This window comes from Pongo abelii, chromosome X (assembly GCF_028885655.2).
Source record: "Pongo abelii isolate AG06213 chromosome X, NHGRI_mPonAbe1-v2.0_pri, whole genome shotgun sequence".
NCBI classification, from domain to species: domain Eukaryota; kingdom Metazoa; phylum Chordata; class Mammalia; order Primates; family Hominidae; genus Pongo; species Pongo abelii.
In genome coordinates, this window is record NC_072008.2 from 116,109,275 (window position 1) to 116,131,227 (window position 21,953).

The window sequence follows — 21,953 nt, forward strand, 5'->3', positions numbered from 1 at the left end:
GTACAGTCTTTGATGTGGAACAAAACAAAGAGAACTGGTCCAAATAGGGATTGAACCCATGATCTCATTAGCAGTACAAGTCTAACCAGCAGTATACAGTTGTTTACTGTTCTTCATATGCAACACAGCTCCACTCATTTCAAAGGCTTAAAATACGTCTCCAGGCTTAGGTAGGAGGCAACTAATGGTCATCTTAGAAGAATGGTTTAGGTTAAAAGCAGCCTGCAGAACTTAAGAGATTCTCTTTCCTGCCATCCTCAGTGAAGCGACTGCAGTTGGAACCTTTTAAATCAGCTTTGTAGAACATACAAAGTAGTCCTGAAGGTAGTTGGGTATAGCAACAAGAAGTTGAGTTCTGGGCAATCCCTTTAATTAAAGCTTCTGAAGAATTTATTTTATGGCCTTTTCTAACTTTCTCTTTCACTACTAGGAAAGATACAAAAGTTAGCATTTCCATGTAGAAATTAAAAAACAGAGTGTTAAAAACGGAGACAATAACATGCTAATCTAATTTGAATAAGTCTATAGTTTCAGTATGTATATTTACAGGATAATTTTTTGAGCTGAAGTAAAATTAATAAAAATGAGTTTTCTGAACATGAGACCAAGTGTAAATCTGTACCTTATGAATCCAAATGTATTTTCTTCACTTTTAGATTTTAAATATACTGAAAAGTACACTGCATATTTGATATTAACAATAATTAGAGCTTCATTCTCAAAAGAATGTATTAAATACAGTCATGTATTGCTTAATGGTGGGGATTCATTCTGAGAAATGCATCATTAAACAATTTCATTGTTGTGTGAACATCATAGAGTGTACTTACACAAACATAGATGGTATAGTCTACAACGCACCTAGGCTATATGATATAGCCTATTGCTCCTAGGCTACAAAGCTGTACAGCATGTTACTATACTGCATAATGTAGGCAACTGTAACACAATCGTAAGTATTTGTGCATCTAAACACAGAAATGATAGAGTAAAATTACAGTATTATAATCTTATGGGACCACTGTTGTATATGCAGTCCACTGTTGACCAAAACGTCATTATGTGGTACATGACTATATTGTTTTCCATCTTTAGAATTTCCTAGCATCTATGAAATTCTATTCCAATAGAAAATTTTTTAAATGTTACAATTTGTTCATATCTATTTTGTTATATAAATATAGATATATTTTATTTCTTTTGTTAACAAGAAGTAGATCAGATAATGTAGTTCTTTAGGACAGGACTTTTATGTTGAAAGTTTGCTCTTTATTTAAAAATTGAGAGAGAATGTAAGAAAAACTAGAGTTGTTTCTCAGAAAAATATATTTATGATGCAAGATAAAGGACTTACGATGCAATAAGTGTTTAGCATTTAAAGATCAACAAATTGTTATCAATGATGAAAAGTAAGTTTTTTCCAAGGACTACTACTTTGGATAACCACATTTAAGGCAGTTTAAAGTTTGAGAGAAGGGGAAAGATCACAGAGAAGGGCTTCATTTCTTTTGCCTTCTACTTTTAAAAAGTATTTCTCATGCTCATAAGATGATAACTAAAATTTTAATATTCAATTGCTACACCAAAACCTCAACTTTCAATTATTTTAAAGTACTCAAATTCCTAACATTGTCCCCTTAAAAATGGTAAAAGCATAGGATTTGCATGATAATCACCTTTAGTTACATCAAAGCATAACCATCTTATTCTTCCAGAACACTAAGATACAAATCTGTCCTCCTGTTCATTCAGGTCCTAATGACTCAAATACTTTAGACACTTATAAGTAAGCCCAATATTTATTATGTAAATATTCAGACAAAAGAAATATATTTTTAATGTCTATAGCATAATTTTAGGCCACATCTAATGTAATAATTTCATACAATATTTGTGTTCTAACTTAGCTTTACCATTTCAGTCATTCATCTGAAAAAATGAAGACTATCGCAGACAATGACTCTCAGGAAAGGAGACAGATATCAGCTTACTGTACTAAAACAAAATATGAATTCACTTTAACAAGACAAGAGGAAAGTGAAATCTAAACTATAACTTTTAATTTTCTTCATTTGCCAAGCATCAGAGCTATAATCCAACTTGGTTCTAGCTAATGTTCGGTAAACTCCGTGTGTATGTGTGCATGTGCATGCACACTCTTAAGAGTCCTCTATTTCAAAGGCTTTTTCTTCTATGACAAGATCATTTTCCCCTTTAAAATATGTATTACAAATTTCTTAAAATATAAATACCCAACACCTTGTATATGGTTGCTTTGATAATAATGATTTATACGCATCCCTATAATTTTGACCTTTTTGGACCATGTAGGATAAAAACAAGCCAGGAAGTGGTACATACTGTTTTGCTTTTATAAAAGGTGAACTAGGGATGAACCAAATAAAATAATTTCATAGATACCTTTAAATACATTTTAGCTTTTATAACAGATATAGAGTAGTAATCATCCAGTATCACCTCCTCTGTTTCTTGAGAAAAACTGCTTTCTACCTAGGACTACAATTATTTCGGTAACTTCTTATCTCTCCTACTATATCATAAACTCCTAAGGCAAAATTAAGACAAGATTGGCAGGATGAACTGTTTAAACATGATTAAAAGGGGAAACAGCCTCGAAGGACCAGAGAGGTATTAAACTTTACAGATAGATATAAGAATAGGGTAAATTTCTTATAGTTCATTCTCTCCCTATCAAACTTAAGAACCAAGAGCCCTGGCGCTGAAAAAGCCCATTTTCAGCTTTTCTCAACACCACAGATGGCCTTTTCTGCCCCAGGCATTTTGCCTGTGGCTCTTAATCAAAGCAGCAGGGAGATTCCAACTGGAAACTCTAAAGATCTGAAAGATGTGGCTCTCTTCTTCCGTCTCCCTCTCCCTCTCCCTTCTTCGGTCTCCCTCTCCCTTCTTCAGTCTCCCTCTCCTTCTTTTTTCGGTCTCCCTCTGTTGCCGAAGCTGGACTGTACTGCCGTGATCTCGGCTCACTGCAACCTCCCTGCCTCGGGCTCCTGTGATTCTCCTGCCTTGGCCTGCCGAGTGCCTGGGATTGCAGGCGCCCGCCACCACGCCTGACTGGTTTTTGTGTTTTTGGTGGAGATGGGGTTTCGCCGTGTTGACCAGGCTGGTCTCCAGCTCCTGGCCTCCAGTGATCTGCCCACCTCGGCCTCCCGAGGTGCTGAGATTGCAGACGGAGTCTCGCTCACTCAGTGCTCAATGTTGCTCAGGCTGGAGTGCAGTGGCGTGATCTCGGCTCGCTACAACCTCCATCTCCCAGCCGCCTGCCTTGGCCTCCTAAAGTGCTAAGATTACAGCCTCTGCCCTGCTGCCACCCCGTCTAGGAAGTGAGGAGCGTCTCTGCCTAGCTGCCCATCGTCTGGGATGTGAGGAGCGCCTCTGCCCGGCCGCCCCGTCTGGGAAGTGAGGAGTGCCTCTGCCCAGTCGCCCCGTCTGGGAAGTGAGGAGCGCCTCTACCCGGCCGCCACCCTGTCTGGGAGGAAGTGAGGAGCGCCTCTGCCCGGCCGTCCCGTCTGGGAAGTGAGGAGCGCCTCTACCCGGCGGCCCCATCTGGAAAGTGAGGAGCGCTTCTGCCCGGCCGCCCCGTCTGGGAAGTGAGGAGCACCTCTGCCCGGCCGCCCCGTCGGGGAGAAGAGGAGCGCCTCTGCCTGGCCGCCCAACGTCTGGGAAGTGAGGAGCACCTCTGCCCGGCCGCCCGGTCTGGGAGGTAAGAAGTGCCTCTGCCCGGCTGCCACCCCGTCTGGGAGGAAGTGAGGAGCACCGCTGCCCGGCTGCCCCGTCTGGGAGATGAGGAGCACCTCTGTCCGACCGCCCCGCCTGGGAGGTGAGGAGCGCCTCTGCCTGGCCGCCACCTCATCTGGGAGGAAGTGAGGAGCGCCTCTACCCGGCCGCCCCGTCTGGAAGGTGAGGAGCATCTCTGCCTGGCCGCCCATCGTCTGGGAAGCGAGGAGCGCCTCTGCCCGGCCGCCCATCATCTGGGAGGTGAGGAGCGCCTCTGCCTGGCCGCCCCGTCTGGGAGGTGAGGAGCGCCTCTGCCCGGCCGCCCATCGTCTGGGAAGTGAGGAGCGCCTCTGCCCGGCCGCCCATCGTCTGGGAAGTGAGGAGCGCCTCTGCCCGGCCGCCCCGTCTGGGAAGTGAGGAGCGCCTCTGCCCGGCCGCCCCGTCTGGGAAGTGAGGAGCGCCTCTGCCCGGCCGCCCCGTCTGGGAGGTGAGGAGCGCCTCTGCCAGGCCGCCACCCCATCTGGGAGGAAGTGAGGAGCGCCTCTGCCCGGCCGCCCCATCTGGGAGGTGAGGAGCACCTCTGCCCGGCCGCCCCGTCTGGGAGGTGAGGAGCGCCTCTGCCCGGCCGCCCCGTCTTGGAGGTGAGGAGCGCCTCTGCCGGCCGCCCCGTCTGGGAAGTGAGGAGCGCCTCTGCCCGGCTGCCCATCGTCTGGGAGGTGAGGAGCGCTTCTGCCCGGCCGCCCCGTCTGGGAGGTGAGGAGCGCCTCTGCCCGGCTGCCCCGTCTGGGAAGTGAGGAGCGCCTCTGCCTGGCTGCCACCCCGTCTGGGAGGAAGTGAGGAGTGCCTCTGCCTGGCTGCCACCCTGTCTGGGAGGAAGTGAGGAGCGCCTCTGCCCGGCTGCCCCATCTGGGAAGTGAGGAGCACCTCTGCCTGGCTGCCACCCCGTCTGGGAGGAAGTGAGGAGCGCCTCTGCCCGGCCGCCCCATCTGGGAAGTGAGGAGCGCCTCTGCCCGGCCGCCCCGTCTGTGAAGTGAGGAGCGCCTCTGCCCGGCCACCCCATCTGGGAAGTGAGGAGCGCCTCTGCCCGGCTGCCCTGTCTGGGAGGTGAGGAGCGCCTCTGCCAGGCCGCCCTGTCTGGGAGGTGTACCCAACAGCTCCAAAGAGACAGCGACCATCGGGAGCAGGCCATGAGGACGATGGCGGTTTTGTTGAAGAGAAGGGGAGGAAGTGTGGGGAAAGGAAGGAGAGATCAGATTGTTGCTGTGTCTGTGTAGAAAGAGGTGGGCATAGGAGACTCCATTTTGTTCTGACTAGGAGAAATTCTTCTGCCTTGGGATGCTGTTGATCTATGGCCTTTCCCCCAGCCCCCTGCTCTCTGAAACATGTGCTGTGTCAACTCAGGGTTAAATGGATTAAGGGCAGTGCAAGATGTGCTTTGTTAAACAGATGCTTGAAGGCAGCATGCTCTTTAAGAGTCATCACCACTCCCTAATCTCAAGTACCCAGGGACACAAACACGACAGAAGGCCGCAGGGACCTCTGCCTAGGAAGACCAGAGACCTTTGTTCATGTGTTTATCTCCTGACCTTCTCTCCACTATTGTCCTATGACCCTGCCATATCCCCCTCTCCGAGAAACATCCAAGAATGATCAATAAATACTTAATAAAAAAAAAAAAAAGATCTGAAAGATGTGATAAGGAATTAGAATCTGATATACTCACTACACTTAATTTCTGTGGCAGTAGGTGCTATATGAATTCAGACAATTCTCTACAATTCAGGAGCCATTACCCATTCTGCAAATGGTTCCTGCTGTTTAGTTTCCACATTCTGCTGGGAATTTTGTGGCTACATCTCTGCACATTAGCACAACCTTGGGATAATGAAGGAGTGCATTAACCTCATGGCTAAAATGAGGATTCCAGATTTGAGCAGATAGTTCACCATGTTTTCATGTGGATAATTTTGAGTAAAGAGCGTACAACAACCTAGGTTCCAAACTGTACCTTAAATTAAGTGCCTATAAAATCTGACAAATGTTTCTCATTTTGTAGTTAATAAACTGAAACTATGAAAATTAGGTATAAGTTTTAGGACTCAGGCCATCATCTCTTTTATAAAAAGGCAAAAAATGTAGGTTGTAAATTAAACTAATTAATTTTGCATTGTTTGTGATACATCTAATTTATTTCCTCAAAATGCATACTTTAGCCAGAAGTCTTGCCACAACCACTTGCCAAAAATTGTTCGGCCTTCACATCTCCAGAATGAGCTTCCATAACAATAATGTACAGTCAGAGGTGATTCCTACAGCTTTTCTTTTCATAAGAAAAATCAATCTGGGTGATGCCACCATAAAGACTAATATTAAATGAGAGGGAGGAGGAACTTGTTCAATCTAATTATTCACAATGAGCCTAGAGTGGATACCCAAATAATCAAGAATAAAAATGATCACAAGATGGTCTACTATGACAGGGAAAATATTATGTTGCTTATAATGGCTTTAAACTCATACTGCTTTAGAAAAATGCCAGATTACAACACCAAAATATAAAAGCAAATTCAGTTTACAATGAATCCCATAAGTACCCAATCTAGCTAGGACCTTTGAAAGTAATAAAGTAGGTTTGTTAGCTATTTTCAATATCTCAAAAAAATTAATGGAAAGTGAACATTTGTAACATGCAAGCAATCAATCCGCCCTCAAACTCCCCTGACACACAACCCCACTAACCCACACAGAACAAAATAAAACTCCAAAACAAAACACAGCACATCACCTTTTATGTGGTCATACTGTTCCCTAGAAAGGGCTAAACTTTCATTGCTAATTTCTTAGAATTAAGTAGTTCAACAAAAGTGGCATAGTTCACAATCAAGTTCTAGAACTGCCAGCACCTGCATAATTATTTCACTGCTGAGAGGTCTAAGTACAACAAAGGAGAAAAAAAGATAGTCTTTTAAGTGTGGTGACAGACCACAATCCTGTTTTGCTGAATAAGAATACATCTATTAATTACTTAATGTGTTCTAGAAAAATTACTGCCAACTTGAATTTACATAAAGAAATAGATCTGCATTTTGCTGGGAAATTAGCCAAAATTTTAAGGAATGTTTTTTTTTATTCTTTTTTTTTTTTTAAGAGACGGAGTCTCGCTCTGTCACCCAGGCTGGAGTGCAGTGGCACAATCTTGGCTCACTGCAAGCTCCGCCTCCCGGGTTCATGCCATTCTCCTGCCTCAGCCTCCTGAATAGCTGGGACTACAGGCACCCGCCACCACGTCCGGCTAATTTTTTGTATTTTTAGTAGAGATGGGGTTTCACCGTGTTAGCCAGGATGGTCTCGATCTCCTGACCTCGTGATCCGCCGGCCTCGGCCTCCCAAAGTACTGGGATTACAGGCGTGAGCCACCGCTCCCGGCCAGGAATCTTTTTTGACTGAGATGTTTATATTCATCTATATTAGAGGTAATTCGCCTCTCTATAAAAGTATGTTTTCTAAGTACTAAAATTGGGGAAATGAATCTGCCTCTGCTTTCTAATATATAAAAGCCATAAACACAATACTGGAAATTATCTCCTTCAGCTCGGACAAAGAATATTTCTACTTTGAAGTCTTGAGCAATGATAAATAGGGTAATTTGTGAACTTTATCACCAAATTCTATGGATAGACTTTTATCAGTAATTCTGAGCTCTCCATCCTGCTTCGTATTTTCTATAATCTTTCCTGCTTTTACCCAGATCCTTCAAGGTCAGGGAAAGAATAGTCTATTTATAATAGTTCCATGTACTTCTCATAAACTTTTCATTACCTACACAGATACTATGTATTTTCACAATTGAGAAGAAATCCTCAGCCTCTTTAAGATTTTATTTCAGTCTAAAATCAAAATTTCAATTAGGAGAACATATGACTTGACTTTGACAAGTACTTTACATTTAAAAGATTATGTTTATATACATATTTAAAAAACTTAATTCAGGATAGGCATTTCATTTAAAAAATACCTGGTCATATTTGAACATACAACTTGACTATGACAAGTACTTTAATTTTAAAAGTTTTAATAATTTTATTAAAATTAAAAGTTTATAATTTTATTTATAAATAAAAACTTAATTCAGGATAGGTATTTCATTTTAAAAAATACCTGGTCATATTTTTAAGAAAGGTTTTAGAGTTAAGGGACTACACACAAGCTAGATAATTGTCTTCTATAAGCTGGTTAACTTCTAAGAGGAAAAAGGGTACTCAAACTGATATTTTGTACACCTATGTTCATCGCAGCATTATTCACAACAGCCAAAAGGTAGAAGCCACCCACCCAAACATCCACCAATGGATGAAAGGATAAACAAAATGCGGTATATACATACAATGGAATATATTCTGCCTTACAAAGAAGGTAAATTGACACACGCTACCACATGGATGAACCTTGAAGACATTATGCTAAGTGAAATAAGCTAGTCACAAAATGACAAATATCATATGATTCCACTGATATGAGGTACCTAGAGTAGTCAAATTCATAGCAACACAAAGTAGAATGGTGGTTGCCAGGGCCTGGAGGAGGAAGAATGTGGAGTTCATGTTTAATGGGTAGAGTTTCAGTTGGGGAAGATGAAAAACGTTCTGGAGATGGATGGTGGTGATGACTGTACAACAACATGATTGTGCTTAAGGCCACAGGACTATACATTTAAAAATGGTTAAAATGGTAAATTTTATGTTACATATATTTCCCCACAATAAAAAAAAAGAAGAGATATAACTGAGTAACATTCTGAAAATCAAACAATTATCTAATCACAGATGAACCGGATATTCGAATTTTTAAAAAGATGCCTATACCTAGAATGCCTTTAATTTCACTGCTTATTTTTTGTTTTGTTTTGTTTTTTGTTTTGCTTTCTCCCTCCTTTATGCCCCTATCCCCTAAGCTCATTTAATTCTATTTATTCATTTTGTGAGTTATGGGTTTTTAAGGTGGGACGACCAGAAGCCAAGAATCACCAATTTTTATGTTTAAAAAAAATTGTATTCTTAAAGTCTAGTCCATGTAGCCAAAGAATACAATTTCCTATCCTACAGTAGTATTGTTTTGTAATAAGCTTTATCCTTAATATAATATTAGTTCAAGTCAATTTTCTTCTGTCTGGTCTATACAACTCTGAGTTGTATACTTTCCATAATAATATCTATGGATTTTCTTGTTGCAAAATTTCAGTCTTAACTCTTAACTAGAATTTTTGAAGGATTACTGATCTATGATTTATAAAATTTATAGTAACTTGCTTTCAAGTTCATTATTTTCATGACAAAGCTGCAAAACATAAATAATCAGAAAATTTTGTCTCGGTTAGGGGATGGATTTTGTAGACACATGCTCTGGGTTTGAATCCTGGTTCTATCACTTAATAGATGTGTGAGTGGGTAAATTATTTAAATTACCTAATTCTCAGTTTCCTCATTTTGCAAATGTAGATATTAGTACCTAAGAGTTATTACAAGGACTATGCATGTAAAGCTCCTCAACAATGTCTGATGTAGTAAATTCTTAATAAATGGCAGCCATTAACAAAAATAATCATAATAACATAATATGTAAAAATGAAAAGCACACTACTGAACAGAAAAATATTATATTCCAACTTTTAAAAATGACTCCTTACAACTTTTGATGCTAAAATGAATCCAGGAAAAAAGATTAATTGTATTTTGTAAGACTTGTTTTCTTTTGTTCATCTTTTCCAAATAGTATGATTGTTAATATCTTGTTAAAAGAAATTAAGCCAAACAAAAATGAGAAGTAAAACCAGGTATGTGCATGTGTGTATACACACACAAATATATGTATACACACACACACACACACGCCTCTTTAATGTGATATATACAATTTGAGGAAGCTGTATAGAAACATGAGAAAAAAGTTGAAAAGTAAACAGGAAGAGCTATAGATTGCAATGAGGGTAACAAGGTATACAAATGTAGGCAAATTTACAATTTCAAGTATTTGAACAATTCATTCAGAATCACATTATTGTCAGAAAATTATACTGTAATTCTTCTGGTCATTACCCTAGGATATAAATGGACAAGTCCAGAAAAGTTGGATGTTTTCACCCCTTGCCAACATAGGCAAAAGAATTTATTTTTTTCTTTAAACAAAACCCAATTGCTACCACAGTTACTACTACGAAAGATTTCTAAGGTATATAATGTTTGATAATGGGATTTCTGCTACAATTTCACTAGAAAGCACAAAGGGTTTCTGTAATACCAACTCTTACTACCCAAATATAAAGTAATATTCTGTTTTGAAAACAGACTTGTGTTTCCAAAAATGTTTTCCTTGGAACACTCAGACTTTGGGGGGGGGAAGGATAAAAGGGTCCTGTAGTCAAATAAGCGTGGAAAATGCTACATTCTATTTCTCTCTCTTAGATATACATAACACTATTAACATAAAAGGTTCTGAGAAGTCCTACAGTGAGCAGAGTTGTTTACATTTTTTAACCAGTGTTTCTCAAACTTATTTGGTCACAGAATTCTTTTCTTCAGGTAGCGCAAAGGAACCAGTGTTCCTCCTAACAACTTATTTTGGGAAATGTACAATAAATTGCCATTGATTAGTATTAAATGTGTAATTTAATATGTACCTGTCCCAAAAAGGTAGCCATTGGCAGAATTTGCTGAAGTCCCAAAAATGAGCCCATTGTATTTTATGTCAGAAAAAAAAAATCTAACATGCCTAGACTAGTACTTATATTATCTTTAACAAGTTGAATTTATTTCCAGAATATGTGTTGCAACCCTTTACAGCCTGTATGTTATTTAATCAAATCCAAACACCCAGTTTCTTATACCTGTGAAAAGCTAAAAAATGAATATGATCCTCCAAGCCATTGGTTTTTTTTCTGGGCTTCACTGTAAGCTGAGAAAACCCTGCAGCTGTGAGCTACTGCATACCTTCAAATATGAGAATACCAAACTCAGTTACAGCATTTTATTAACTGGTGCTATGAGCCTGCATTTATGCAGTTCTACAGTAAAATAATTAATGTTCCACATTAATCCTGAAGTAAAATAGTGATTATTACTTCATTCTCCTAACACCTCTATTAAGTATATAGAACAAAATACTGTAATTACTATTTTACCTATGGAGGTTGAGCAACATGCCCCAAGTACCAATAGTCAGCAGGGAGCAATTTCTTATTGGACAGACACTGTGCATATTACAACTATAGAAACTGTATCAGATAATCACCCTAAAATGTGAACAAAAACAGGAAATTCCTTTACTAATAGCTTATTATTTAAGGAATTTTCTTCTTTTGAAATAATTTTGGGTCACAATTTGCTTGAAATCTAAACTTGAACCAAAAATCTCACATTGTATGCTAGATAGCTTTTTGTGAATTCAGAAATTAAGAACAAAGTTTTAAACAACTGTAATGAGGAATTACTTTGTCCTTGTATTAGATAAAAGAAAATAAGCAAGCTACAATTAATTCTGGGTGAAGCGTGAATGTGAATGATTATACTGCTAGGCTGTGGCATCACTTTCTTCCTAGGCTCTCCTTTCAATTTCAAAAGTCCTTAAAAGTGTAACAAAATGTGTAAGATGAAAGAGACAACAACTATTTTTAAAAAACACAAGAGGGAAGAAATAATGACTGTTACTATAGAAATCACATATTTTGGTAACCCATGGACATTTGGTCATTGGTTTTCAAGTTATACAAAATAAGCTGGCCACTGGAAGAAAAAAAACACTTCAAAACATCGATGGCAGAATACATTAATCACAGTATTTTATATTATGGTAATATATATTAATAACATTTTACCAGAGAGAAGGTAAATGGTCAAAGACAAAGGAAAAACCTGACATGAAGGAAGACAAGAATGTTGACAATTCAGTAAAAGGAGTTAAAGTATCAGATTCAAGTTTCATAAGTATTTTTTTAATGTAAAAGCAGAGGTAAAAAAATTGGTCTTCACCTGGTAAGTGTGTACTCCCTGAGTCCTGAATGCAAATTCATGGCAGAAAAAGTACCTATGCATCCACGTAATCTTTTGTCTCGACCAATCTTCCATGTTACAAACAGTGGGCTGTAATGGAAGATAAAAATAGGGTAAATAAATCAATTCAATTCAAGCAAGTATTTATTGAGTATTGACTGTCTGCTAGGTTAGGTGCCTGAGATATAAAGACCAAAAGACAGGCCTTCAAGGGGCTCAGAGGCCAGCCCAATAGGACTACATTTAGCAAAAGTTATATTATACTACTACTACATTATATTGAGTGTATCCTATAGGTTTGGCATCTCAATAAATGTTTTAAACAAACTAATTATGTTAATCTTCATCAACAATTCTAGGAGGCTGATACCAACATTCCTATTTACAGATGAGGGAGTCTCACAGTTGATACATAATGAAGCAGGCACTCAAACCTGGGCAATCTTAACTATAGAGCCTTAACCATTATGGCTAACTGTATAATTACTCATTTAAACCTCAAATTACTGACTTATTTGTAAGTCTAATTTGGAAAATCCGGGATAAAAACCAATGATTTTCATAAATACTTCCTGAAAATATAGGGGATATGTACTGTGAAATGTGCTACAAGGATGCCTAAAACACAGTCATTGCTCTCTAGGAGCCAGTATAAGAGGCAGGCATAACTATTACACAGTTAACTAATACAAGGAAAAAGGAAATAGATACTATAAACCATGTCCAAATGCCATAATTTAAGCTAGTGAGATAGAAGAAAACTTCATCAAGCTTGACATTCTTTAGCTTGACCTAGAAAAATCAGTAGGGTTCAGAAAGGTGAAGGGCAACAGCAGACATTAACAAAATAATACTCTGAAACCAGAAAATTCATCTTAATTTTTAGATAAAAGTATTACCTGCAAATACAATCTCTCAAGCATCAAAGAACAAAGTATCAATTATAACAAAATATCATGAAGAATAATGTGGTTTTAGATGAAGTTTAATACAGTAGATGTTTGGATTCTGCTGCAAACTACTGACAGCCTCAATTAATGGTTAAGTCTAAAAACAATTACGTTCTAATTACAGCAACTTTGTATGCCAGTTTTTATGAAATAATTTACCCACTTTAGGACATTTTATAAAAAGATAAGTACCTTACAATGGGGATGGTCTATGGTAATATAAGTATTCACAGTAATACTGGAATAATGCATTTCTGCTTTCTAAAAACTTAAATTTTAAGGGGATATACCATATGTTTTTTTCCTCTAATACGCTGGTGAGTTGGAGAACATCCTTTCTTTAAAATACTCTTTAGTGAGTCATCAGCAGATGGATGAAAAGATATCTCATTCAAGTACTTCAATCACCCACCTTAAACATTTAAATTATGCTGAGCTCTGACAGCCACAATGGCAGATAGGTTCCCAAATAAGTAATATATACAAACCAGGGAGAAGTACTAAGAGTTACCATCTTCCAAGAGCCAAATGTCCAGTGGCATTCAAAAAGATGACTAAAGTATAAGGTCATGTTACTGTCAACATTAGCATTCAAGTGAAGGACGACCTACACTAAAGGTATTAAAATAACAAACAAAAGGTAAAAGCCAGTTTTTTTTGCTTTCTATATCATATGCAATAAACCTGTTATAACTTGAGACAAGATTCTAATGCTCCATTTGGAAATTTTTCTCCAATTGTTCTTGACTAACCACTGATCAGGAAGACAAGAATTAGATGGGATTACTTTCTCACCAATTCTTTCATTACTCATATAAATACCAGTATCTTAAAATTTAAACCTTATCTTTAAGGATGAAATTCACCTCTTCATTTTTCAGTTTCTAACCTGGCATAGTCAGTATCAGCAACCATTTTTTTGTTTTGTTTTGTTTGTTTTGAGATGGAGTCTTGCTCTGTTGCCAGGCTGAGTGCAGTGGTGCGATCTCGGCTCACTGCAACCTCCGTCACCTGGGTTCAAGCAATTCTCCTGCCTCAGCCTCCTAAGTAGCTGGGATTACAGGTGTGCACCACCACGCCTGGCTAATTTTTGTATTTTTAGTAGAGACAGGGTTTCACCATGTTGGTCAGGCTGGTCTCAAACTCCTGACCTCATGATCTGCCCGCCTGAGCCTCCCAAAGTGCTGGGATTACAGGCGTGAGCCACGGTGCCCAGCCTCTTTTTTTTAAATTATACTTTAAGTTCTGGGGTACATGTGCAGAATGTGCAGTTTTGTTACATAGGTATACAGGTGCCATGGTGGTTTGCTGCACCCATCAATCTATCACCTACATTAGGTATTTCTCCTAATGCTATCCCTACCCTAGCCCCCAACTCCCCGACAGGCCCCGGTGTGTGATGTTCCCCTCCCTGTTTCCACGTGTTCTCATTGTTTAACTCCCACTTATGAGTGAGAACATGCGGTGTTTGATTTTCTGTTCTTGTGTTACTTTGCTGAGAATGATGGTTTCCAGCTTCATCCATGTCCCTGCAAAGGACATGAACTCATCCTTTTTATGGCTGCATAGTATTCCATGGTGTATATGTGCCATATTTTCTTTATCCAGTCTATCATTGATGGACATTTGGGTTGGTCTGAAGTCTTTGCTATTGTGAATAGTGCTGCAATAAACATATGTGTGCATGTCTCTTTATAGTAGAATGATTTATAATCTTTTCGGCATATACCCAGTAATGGGATTGCTGGGTCAAATGGTATTTCTAGTTCTAGATCCTTAAGGAATCACCACACTGTCTTCCACAATGGTTGAACTAATTTACACTCCCAACAGTGTAAAAGTGTTCCTATTTCTCCACATCCTCTCAAGGATCTGTTGTTTCCTGACTTTTTAATGATCTCTTCTTTTTTTAAAAAAAAAAAAAAGTCCTGTCTTTTAAAAAAAAAAAAACTTTATTTTTTGATCACAGAAGTAGCATATGATCATAAATTAAGAAATCAGAAATAAAGAAATGTATCAATCCTCTCCCATAATAATGGCTATACAAAGTTTCTCTATGTAAGACAGGTCTTTTGGCAGCTTCAGAATGAAGCGAATCACAATGTAATATAGATAATAGCATGTTTTTAAAATACCATGATGATTTCTGAATAAGGCAGAACTACGGTGTATATTCTCTTCCTCAATGACTTCCATGAGAAACCTAAAAGTGTGAGTGAATTCATTTCCTATCAAAAATGCTAGAAATGAAAGTCATTTAAGTGCTTTACCTTCTACTTTCTTATTTATCCCAGGAAATATATACATACACCATTCTTACTATAATATAACCCTATCTTCTCAAGTAAACATTTAAAACTTAAAGTAGAAAAATAACACAAACTAAACACTATACTATGAAATACGTTGCAGGGCACTCAAACATATGATGGGAGAAATTATATATTAATAGTTTCTTATAATGTCATGCTATCACTGATGACAGAATGATTAATTCAGAGCTTAGGTTGCGGGAGGACAAGCTGCATTTTACAAGGCAGCCTCAGGAGCAAAGATGCTCCAAAACAAGCAAGGGCATGGACATGTAAAAGTGCACAGCACATTCAGGAAACAGGAAGTAGTCTGATAGTCTTGATAACTTGCTATGGGCTCTTTCAGATTTAACATTTCTTTGAATTTGAAGCACTGTGGACTATGTGTTCTCAAGAGCCTTCATAAGACGTAGAGCAGATACAGAATCATCTATACTCTTCCTGATCCTTACCTGCCCCAGGCAACATCCACTTTGGGAGTTGGGATTGCGGGGAAGTATCTGTGTCAAAGATGGGAGGGAGTGCTACTCCACAACCTCACTGTGTTTAGGACAGATGCCTGAAGATGGAAGAAGTCAGACTTTTAGTAGACAGAATAAAACTACTCATTAAAAATCTGGGACTCTAATTTCTCATTACAAATGCTCATCCAACATATTTTATAAAGTACACATGTATGGAATTAAAAACAACTAAAATACCTAAAAGCAACATTTAACGGGGATAAGAACCCGGGAAGTTAAGCATTTTAAAGTAGACAGAAATATAATAAATATCCCTGAGCACAAGAGATTGTATCTTGTGTGTGATAACCACGTTGTACAGGGCAATGACTATGAGAACGTTCAATACATATTATCTAAAAATAGGAACAAATTTTTTTCTTCACGCAACACAGAGGGAAGGAATAGGCAATTTCATTTTTAAATGTGCTATTAAAACATGTATGAGTTCCAAAAAGGACCTAATACATCAGCATAATCAGAGGCAGATCAAAGTAGAAAAAGGGTTTTGAGCCTGTTGAGAGGAGCTGCTCAATGAGAAAAAAAATACAGAAAACCAGTTCATAGTAAGATAAAGATTGGATGTTTTGGGAAAATGCTTTTGCCATATGGTTTGAGGCCACCTACATACATTGAAAAAATACTACAAACTAGAAGAGGGCTCAAAATGAGATGAAATATTAATGAAAATGTTTATCTGAAGGTAACCAGACAAAGCTTTTAAAGTAATTTTCCTACTTCTGAGAAACCTTTGGAGAAAAGTAAACACTCCATTTTTTCATGTCTGTAGACAGGAACAGGAAGTAACCATCTAATCTAGATGAATCCTCCCTGCCAACTAGCAGCCAATACTGTCAGGTCAACAGTAGCTCTAGGGAAATGTAGTTGCATACAATCAGCAAAAGTACGAAAAGCAATGTAAATCTGAACAGGACACTCCCCATCTATTGATGTGAGCCAGAACAAATCAGAAATATGTTTGCAGGAGCAGAATACAATTAAGTGATACAACGAAAAAGGTGTATTTACTTAATAATATTTTACCTTAAACCCTATCTCTCCTGCCATATCAAGGCAAAACAGAGGTTATAAAAAAGTCTTAGACTCTGGCAATTTGCTCTTCTTTAGAATAAGATTCTTTAGAATGAGATTTGTAGGAGGCAACATTAACAAAATAACATCAATCTCTACCAATGCAATAATTATAATAATTAATAGAATGGGGTACTCAACAAGGTTATTTATATTGGGGGGGTGGGATACAGGAAAAGAGAGAAGCCCTGTAACTTGTTCTGTTCTTCTGCCATGAAATAATGATTGTTTCTCAACTGTATTCAGGTTTCTCATCAATTTAGCTCAAAAATACAACTATATTCCTCATAACATCCAGCTAAAAATACCATAATTCCCCAGGATCTAGCAGCTTGCAGAAGTACAGAAATGATGATGTCTTCTTTCCACCACCAGGTAAAAACCTTTCACTTCCTATTTCAACAAAAAGAAGCTTTACATTTCATTTCTAAATCATATAAACTACAGATTCAATTCATAAAAACATACCTAATATGGTTAAATCATGTAATAGGGATGCCATAATAAAATACTATACACTAGGTGGCATAAACAACAGAAATTTATTTCCTCACTGTTATGGAGGCTAGAAAGCCCAAGATTAAGGTACTGGCAGAGTTCAGTTCCTGGTAAAGGCTCTCTTCCTTTACTAGGCTTTAAGGCTGCTATACAGCCACTTTGTACTCACATAGCCTTTCCTCTGAGTGTGTGCAGGGAGAGGGAGAGCACGAGCTCTCCAAGAGTCTTTTATAAGGACAATAATCCTATTGGATCAGGCCCCCATCTTCATGACTTCATTAAACCTTAATTAATTTCTTGTAGGCCTTATCAAACACAGTCACATTAGGGGTTAGGGCTTGGACATAGGAATGTAGAGGTTGGGGGGTTACAATTCAGTCCATTACAAATCCCTAATCCAAACTTTAGTACATAGTTTAAAGTGTATATAACAATGTATCTAAGCTAATTCACTGAAAGAGTCTTTAAGAGATAATCCATTTGCTTTTCATTTTACAGGTGAAATACAAAAAGAGATCCAGGCAGACAGTGCAGAATCACCAAACTGGTTAGTGTTAGAACCTGGCAAGTCCTCCAGATTTTCTTACTACTGGTATAATATGGGTTTTTTTCCCCCACTACAGGAAAAAAAAATGTGAGTGGCAAACCTAGGTGTCTTCTAAAAGACCAAAGAATAGGAAAATCCTATGAATACTACATAGCACCACACAGGTGAGCATAAGCACAATCTCCTCTTCCTCCTGTTTCTCCCAGTAGGGGAGAGAGAAAGATTAGCTGAGAAGACACCAGGACAAACTAGAAATGCTGCATCAGCCTAGAAACACTAGCCCAGATTTATAAGTTTCTACATTATCACCATTAGAAGCCCACAGCAAGGCCTACCATTTTATGCTTGATGGCTTCCCAATGCTTTCTGATCTCCCTCATCCTTCTTACTTCATTTTTTCCTGTTGTCTAGCTGGACTTCATCAAACCCAGGTCCTCTGTTAAATACAAATTTCCTCCAAATCAAAATTTCCATTTATTATACCATTGGTTAACAACTCCTTAGCTAGGTATTGATCTGATTATTTGATTAAGTAGTTCATATTATAGAATGAATGAGACTCCTCCAGATAATTTGAAATTCAAATTGAGAGGAATGGAGAGAAATGGGAGGGGGCTAATCTGAGGCAGGGTCGAGAAGTTAAGATTCAGAGGCACTTCTCATCCAACCATTTGCTGTAGATAAAGAAAATGCACTAAATCACCACTGTATCCTTATACCACACTCCTCCCTCCAACCTTTGTGTAATAAATAGCCTGTATCCCACAGGGCTCAGGAAAATAAGATCATACTGCTTAGATAGACAGCATAAAGTAGTATAGGAGACCACAAATATCTGAAAGCGGGGATCAGGACCAATCTTTCAATACTTTTCTTTGCCTGGTGTTCCAAGAAATTCTATCATAGCAGCATTATATTCTCTTTCTCCCATTTATATAATTCCAATTTAACTGGCAAATGCCAGAGGAAGGGAGGCAGACTAAAGTCTAACAGATGATTGGGAAGGTAGAATTTTTTGCTGTTGTTAATCAAGGGTAATCACCACAGACATACAATCAGCCAAAGCACAAGCATACTTTAAGGGATTAGCTTGATTCTGCCAATTTTTGAACTGAAAGAACCATTTCTTCCTTTAACAAGAGCAAATCAACAATTTTCAGCAAACAAAAAAAAAATTAGTCCCAGACTTGATATGCTGAGACAATCTTACAGTTTTTTAGAGCCCTAAATTAGATGAGAAAGACTACCTTAATTGGAAAAAAATAGTATTTTTGCACATATTTTCTTAGTTTACACTGAGAACATTTAAAGGGAAAAATAGCTGTGGGGTTTTTTCCTGATAATAGGAACACACCACAAATCTCTATTACCTGAAAATACAACTTAATTCTAAATGACATTTTGCTATAGATTTCAAAAATGAAGTAATTTCTATTTGGAAGTCCTATTCTGAACCCATTTGTTCAAAGGGCTTTAAGGTTTGGGACTTAGTCTTTACTATTAAAAAAATTAATTATTTTAGGCTGGGCACGGTGGCTCACGCTTGTACTTTGGGAGGCCAAAGCAGGCGGATCACGAGGTCAGGAGATCGAGACCATCCTGGCTAACATGGTGAAACCCCGTCTCTACTAAAAATACAAAAAATTAGCAGGGCGTAGTCGTGGGCGCCTGTAGTCCCAGCTACTCGGGAGGCTGAGGCAGGAGAATGGCGTGAACCCAGAAGGCGGAGCTTGCAGTAAGCCAAGATCAGGCCACTGCACTCCAGCCTGGGCGGCAGAGCAAGACTCCACCTCAAAAAAAAAAAAAAGAAATTAATTATTTTAATATAAAACAAATCAGGCAAAAAAAGAGCTTCTATTGAAGTCTTCCGATTCCTAAGCTAAATGTTAAGCAAAACTAAGAATAACAGAAGAACTAGGTCCAGAAATTTTAGAATGAATATTAATTGATACAGTCAACTCCTACTTTTTATGCCATTAAAAACTTGTATGGAACTTTGTTTTGGTATATCCATTTGACTGTGTATGTAGGATGGTCAGGGAATTCATAACACTTCAAACAAAACAATGAAAACAGTTAAGGGTTTTTTACTTGTCTATTTTCTTTTAGGTTTAGGGTTTACCTGTGCTTGTTGTTACATGGGTATACCGTGTACTGGTGGGGACTTGGTTTCTAGTGTACCCATTACCCAAATAGTGAACATTGAACTGGATAGGTAATTTTTCAACTCTCACTCCCCTCTCACCCTTCCCACTTTTGGAGTCTCCAGTGTCTATTATTCTTTCCATCTTTACGTCCATGTGTACTCACTGTTTAGCTCCCATTTACAAGTGAGAATACATGGTATTTGGCTGTTTCTTAGTTTACTTAGGATAATGACCTCCAGCTCTATCCATGTTGTTGCAAAGGACACAATTCCATTCTTTTTTTAATGGCTGCATTGTATTTCATGGTGCATGACACACCACATATTCTTTATCTAGTCAATTGTTGATGGACACTTACATTGGTTCCATGACTTTGCTATTGTGAATAGTGCTGCAATGAACACACGAGTACACGTGTCTTTTTAATGTAATGATTTCTTTTCCATTTGGTAGATACCCAGTAGTGGGATTGGTGGGTCAAACAGTAGTTCTATTTTAAGTTCTTAGAGAAATGGCCATCCTGTTTTCCATACAAGTTGAACTAATTTACATACCCTCCCACAATGTATAAGCGTTCCCTTTTCTCCACATCCACACCAACATCTGTTGTTTTTTGACTTTTTAATAGTAGCCATTCTGACCTGGTGTGAGATGATACCTCAGTATGGTTTTAATTTGCATGAAGATTCGCGATGTTGAATGTTTTTTCATGTGCTTGCTGGCTGCTTGTATGTCTTCTTTTGAGAAATTTCTGTTCATGTCCTTTGCCCAGCTTTTAATGGGTTTTTTTCCCCTCTTGTTGTTTGACTTCCTTGTAGATACTGGATGTTAGTCCTTTGTCAGAAGCATAATTTGCAAATATTTTCTCCTGTTCTGTAGGTTCTCTGTTTACTCTGTTGATTATTTCTTTTGCTGTGTAGAAGCTTTTTAGTTTAAGTTTCATTTGTCTGTTTTTGTTGCATTTGCTTTTAGAGTTTTCATCATAAATTCTTCACCTAGAAAAATGTCCAGAAGAGTTTTTCCTAAGTTTTCCTCTAGGATTATTATAGTTTCAGGTCTTATATGTAAGTCTTTAATCCATCTCAATTTCTGTATATGGTGGGAGATAGGGGTCCAGTTTCATTCTTCTGCACATATCTAGCCAATTTTCCTAGCATCATTTATTGAATAGGGACTCCTTTCCCCATTGTTTACTCTTCTCTACTTTGTTGAAGATCAGTTGGTTGTAGGTATGTGGTTTTATATCCAGTTCACTATTGTGTTCCACTGATCTGTTTGTCTATTTTTGTACCAGTATCATGCTGTTTTAGTTTCAGTTACTATAGCCTTATAGTGTAATTTGAAGTCAGGCGGTGTGATGACTCTCAACTTGGTCTTTTTGCTTTAGGATTGCTTTGGCTATTCATGGTCTTTTTTTGTTCCATGTGAAATTTAGGATTGTTTTTTCTAATTCCATGAAAAATGACATTGGTAGTTTGATAGTGATTGTGTGGAATCTGTAGATTGCTTTGGGCATTATGGTCATTTTAACAATATTGATTCTTCTAGTCCATTAGCACGGGATGTTTTTCCATTTGTTAATGTCATCTATGATTTTTCATCAGTGTTTTGGAGTTCTCCTTATAGAGATCTTTTGTGAATTTGAAAAGAAAATGTATTCTGGTAATGTTAGGTCCAATGTTTTGTAAGTGTCAGTTAGGTCCAGTTGGTTGGTAGTATTGATCATGTTTTCTATCTCCTCACTGATTTTTGTCTACTTGTTCTATCAATTACTGAATTAATAATGTTGAAATATCCAACCCTAATTGTAGTTTTGTCTACTTATCCTTTTATGTGTATTTTTTTTCTTTCATGTATTTTGAGGATCTGTTAGGTACATACACATTTAGTATTTTGTCTTCTTGAGTTAACCACTTTATCATTATGACATGGCCCTCATTCCTCGTAATACTGCCTGTCCTGAAGTTCAATTCATCTCTTATTGGCATAGTAACTCTAGCATTCTTATGAATGTTTGTATATCTTTTTCTGTCTTTTTGCTTTTAACATACCTGTGTCTTTATCCTTAAAGTGGGTTTCTTATACACAGTATATGGTTAGGTCTTGCAT

General features: G+C 38.3%; 1 protein-coding gene across 2 annotated transcripts in view; it reads right to left on the reverse strand.

Moving 5' to 3' along the window:
* The window catches only part of AMMECR1 (AMMECR nuclear protein 1), a 131,422-nt gene that overhangs the window by 60,410 nt on the left and 49,059 nt on the right, over positions 1–21,953 (reverse strand). The window contains 1 exon segment of one of the 2 annotated variants that reach the window (NM_001135493.1): positions 11,775–11,885. The exons of the other annotated variant lie outside the window; for it this stretch is intronic. Within the exon segment in view, the coding sequence (NP_001128965.1) occupies positions 11,775–11,885 (111 nt within the window). 2 annotated transcript variants of the gene reach the window in all.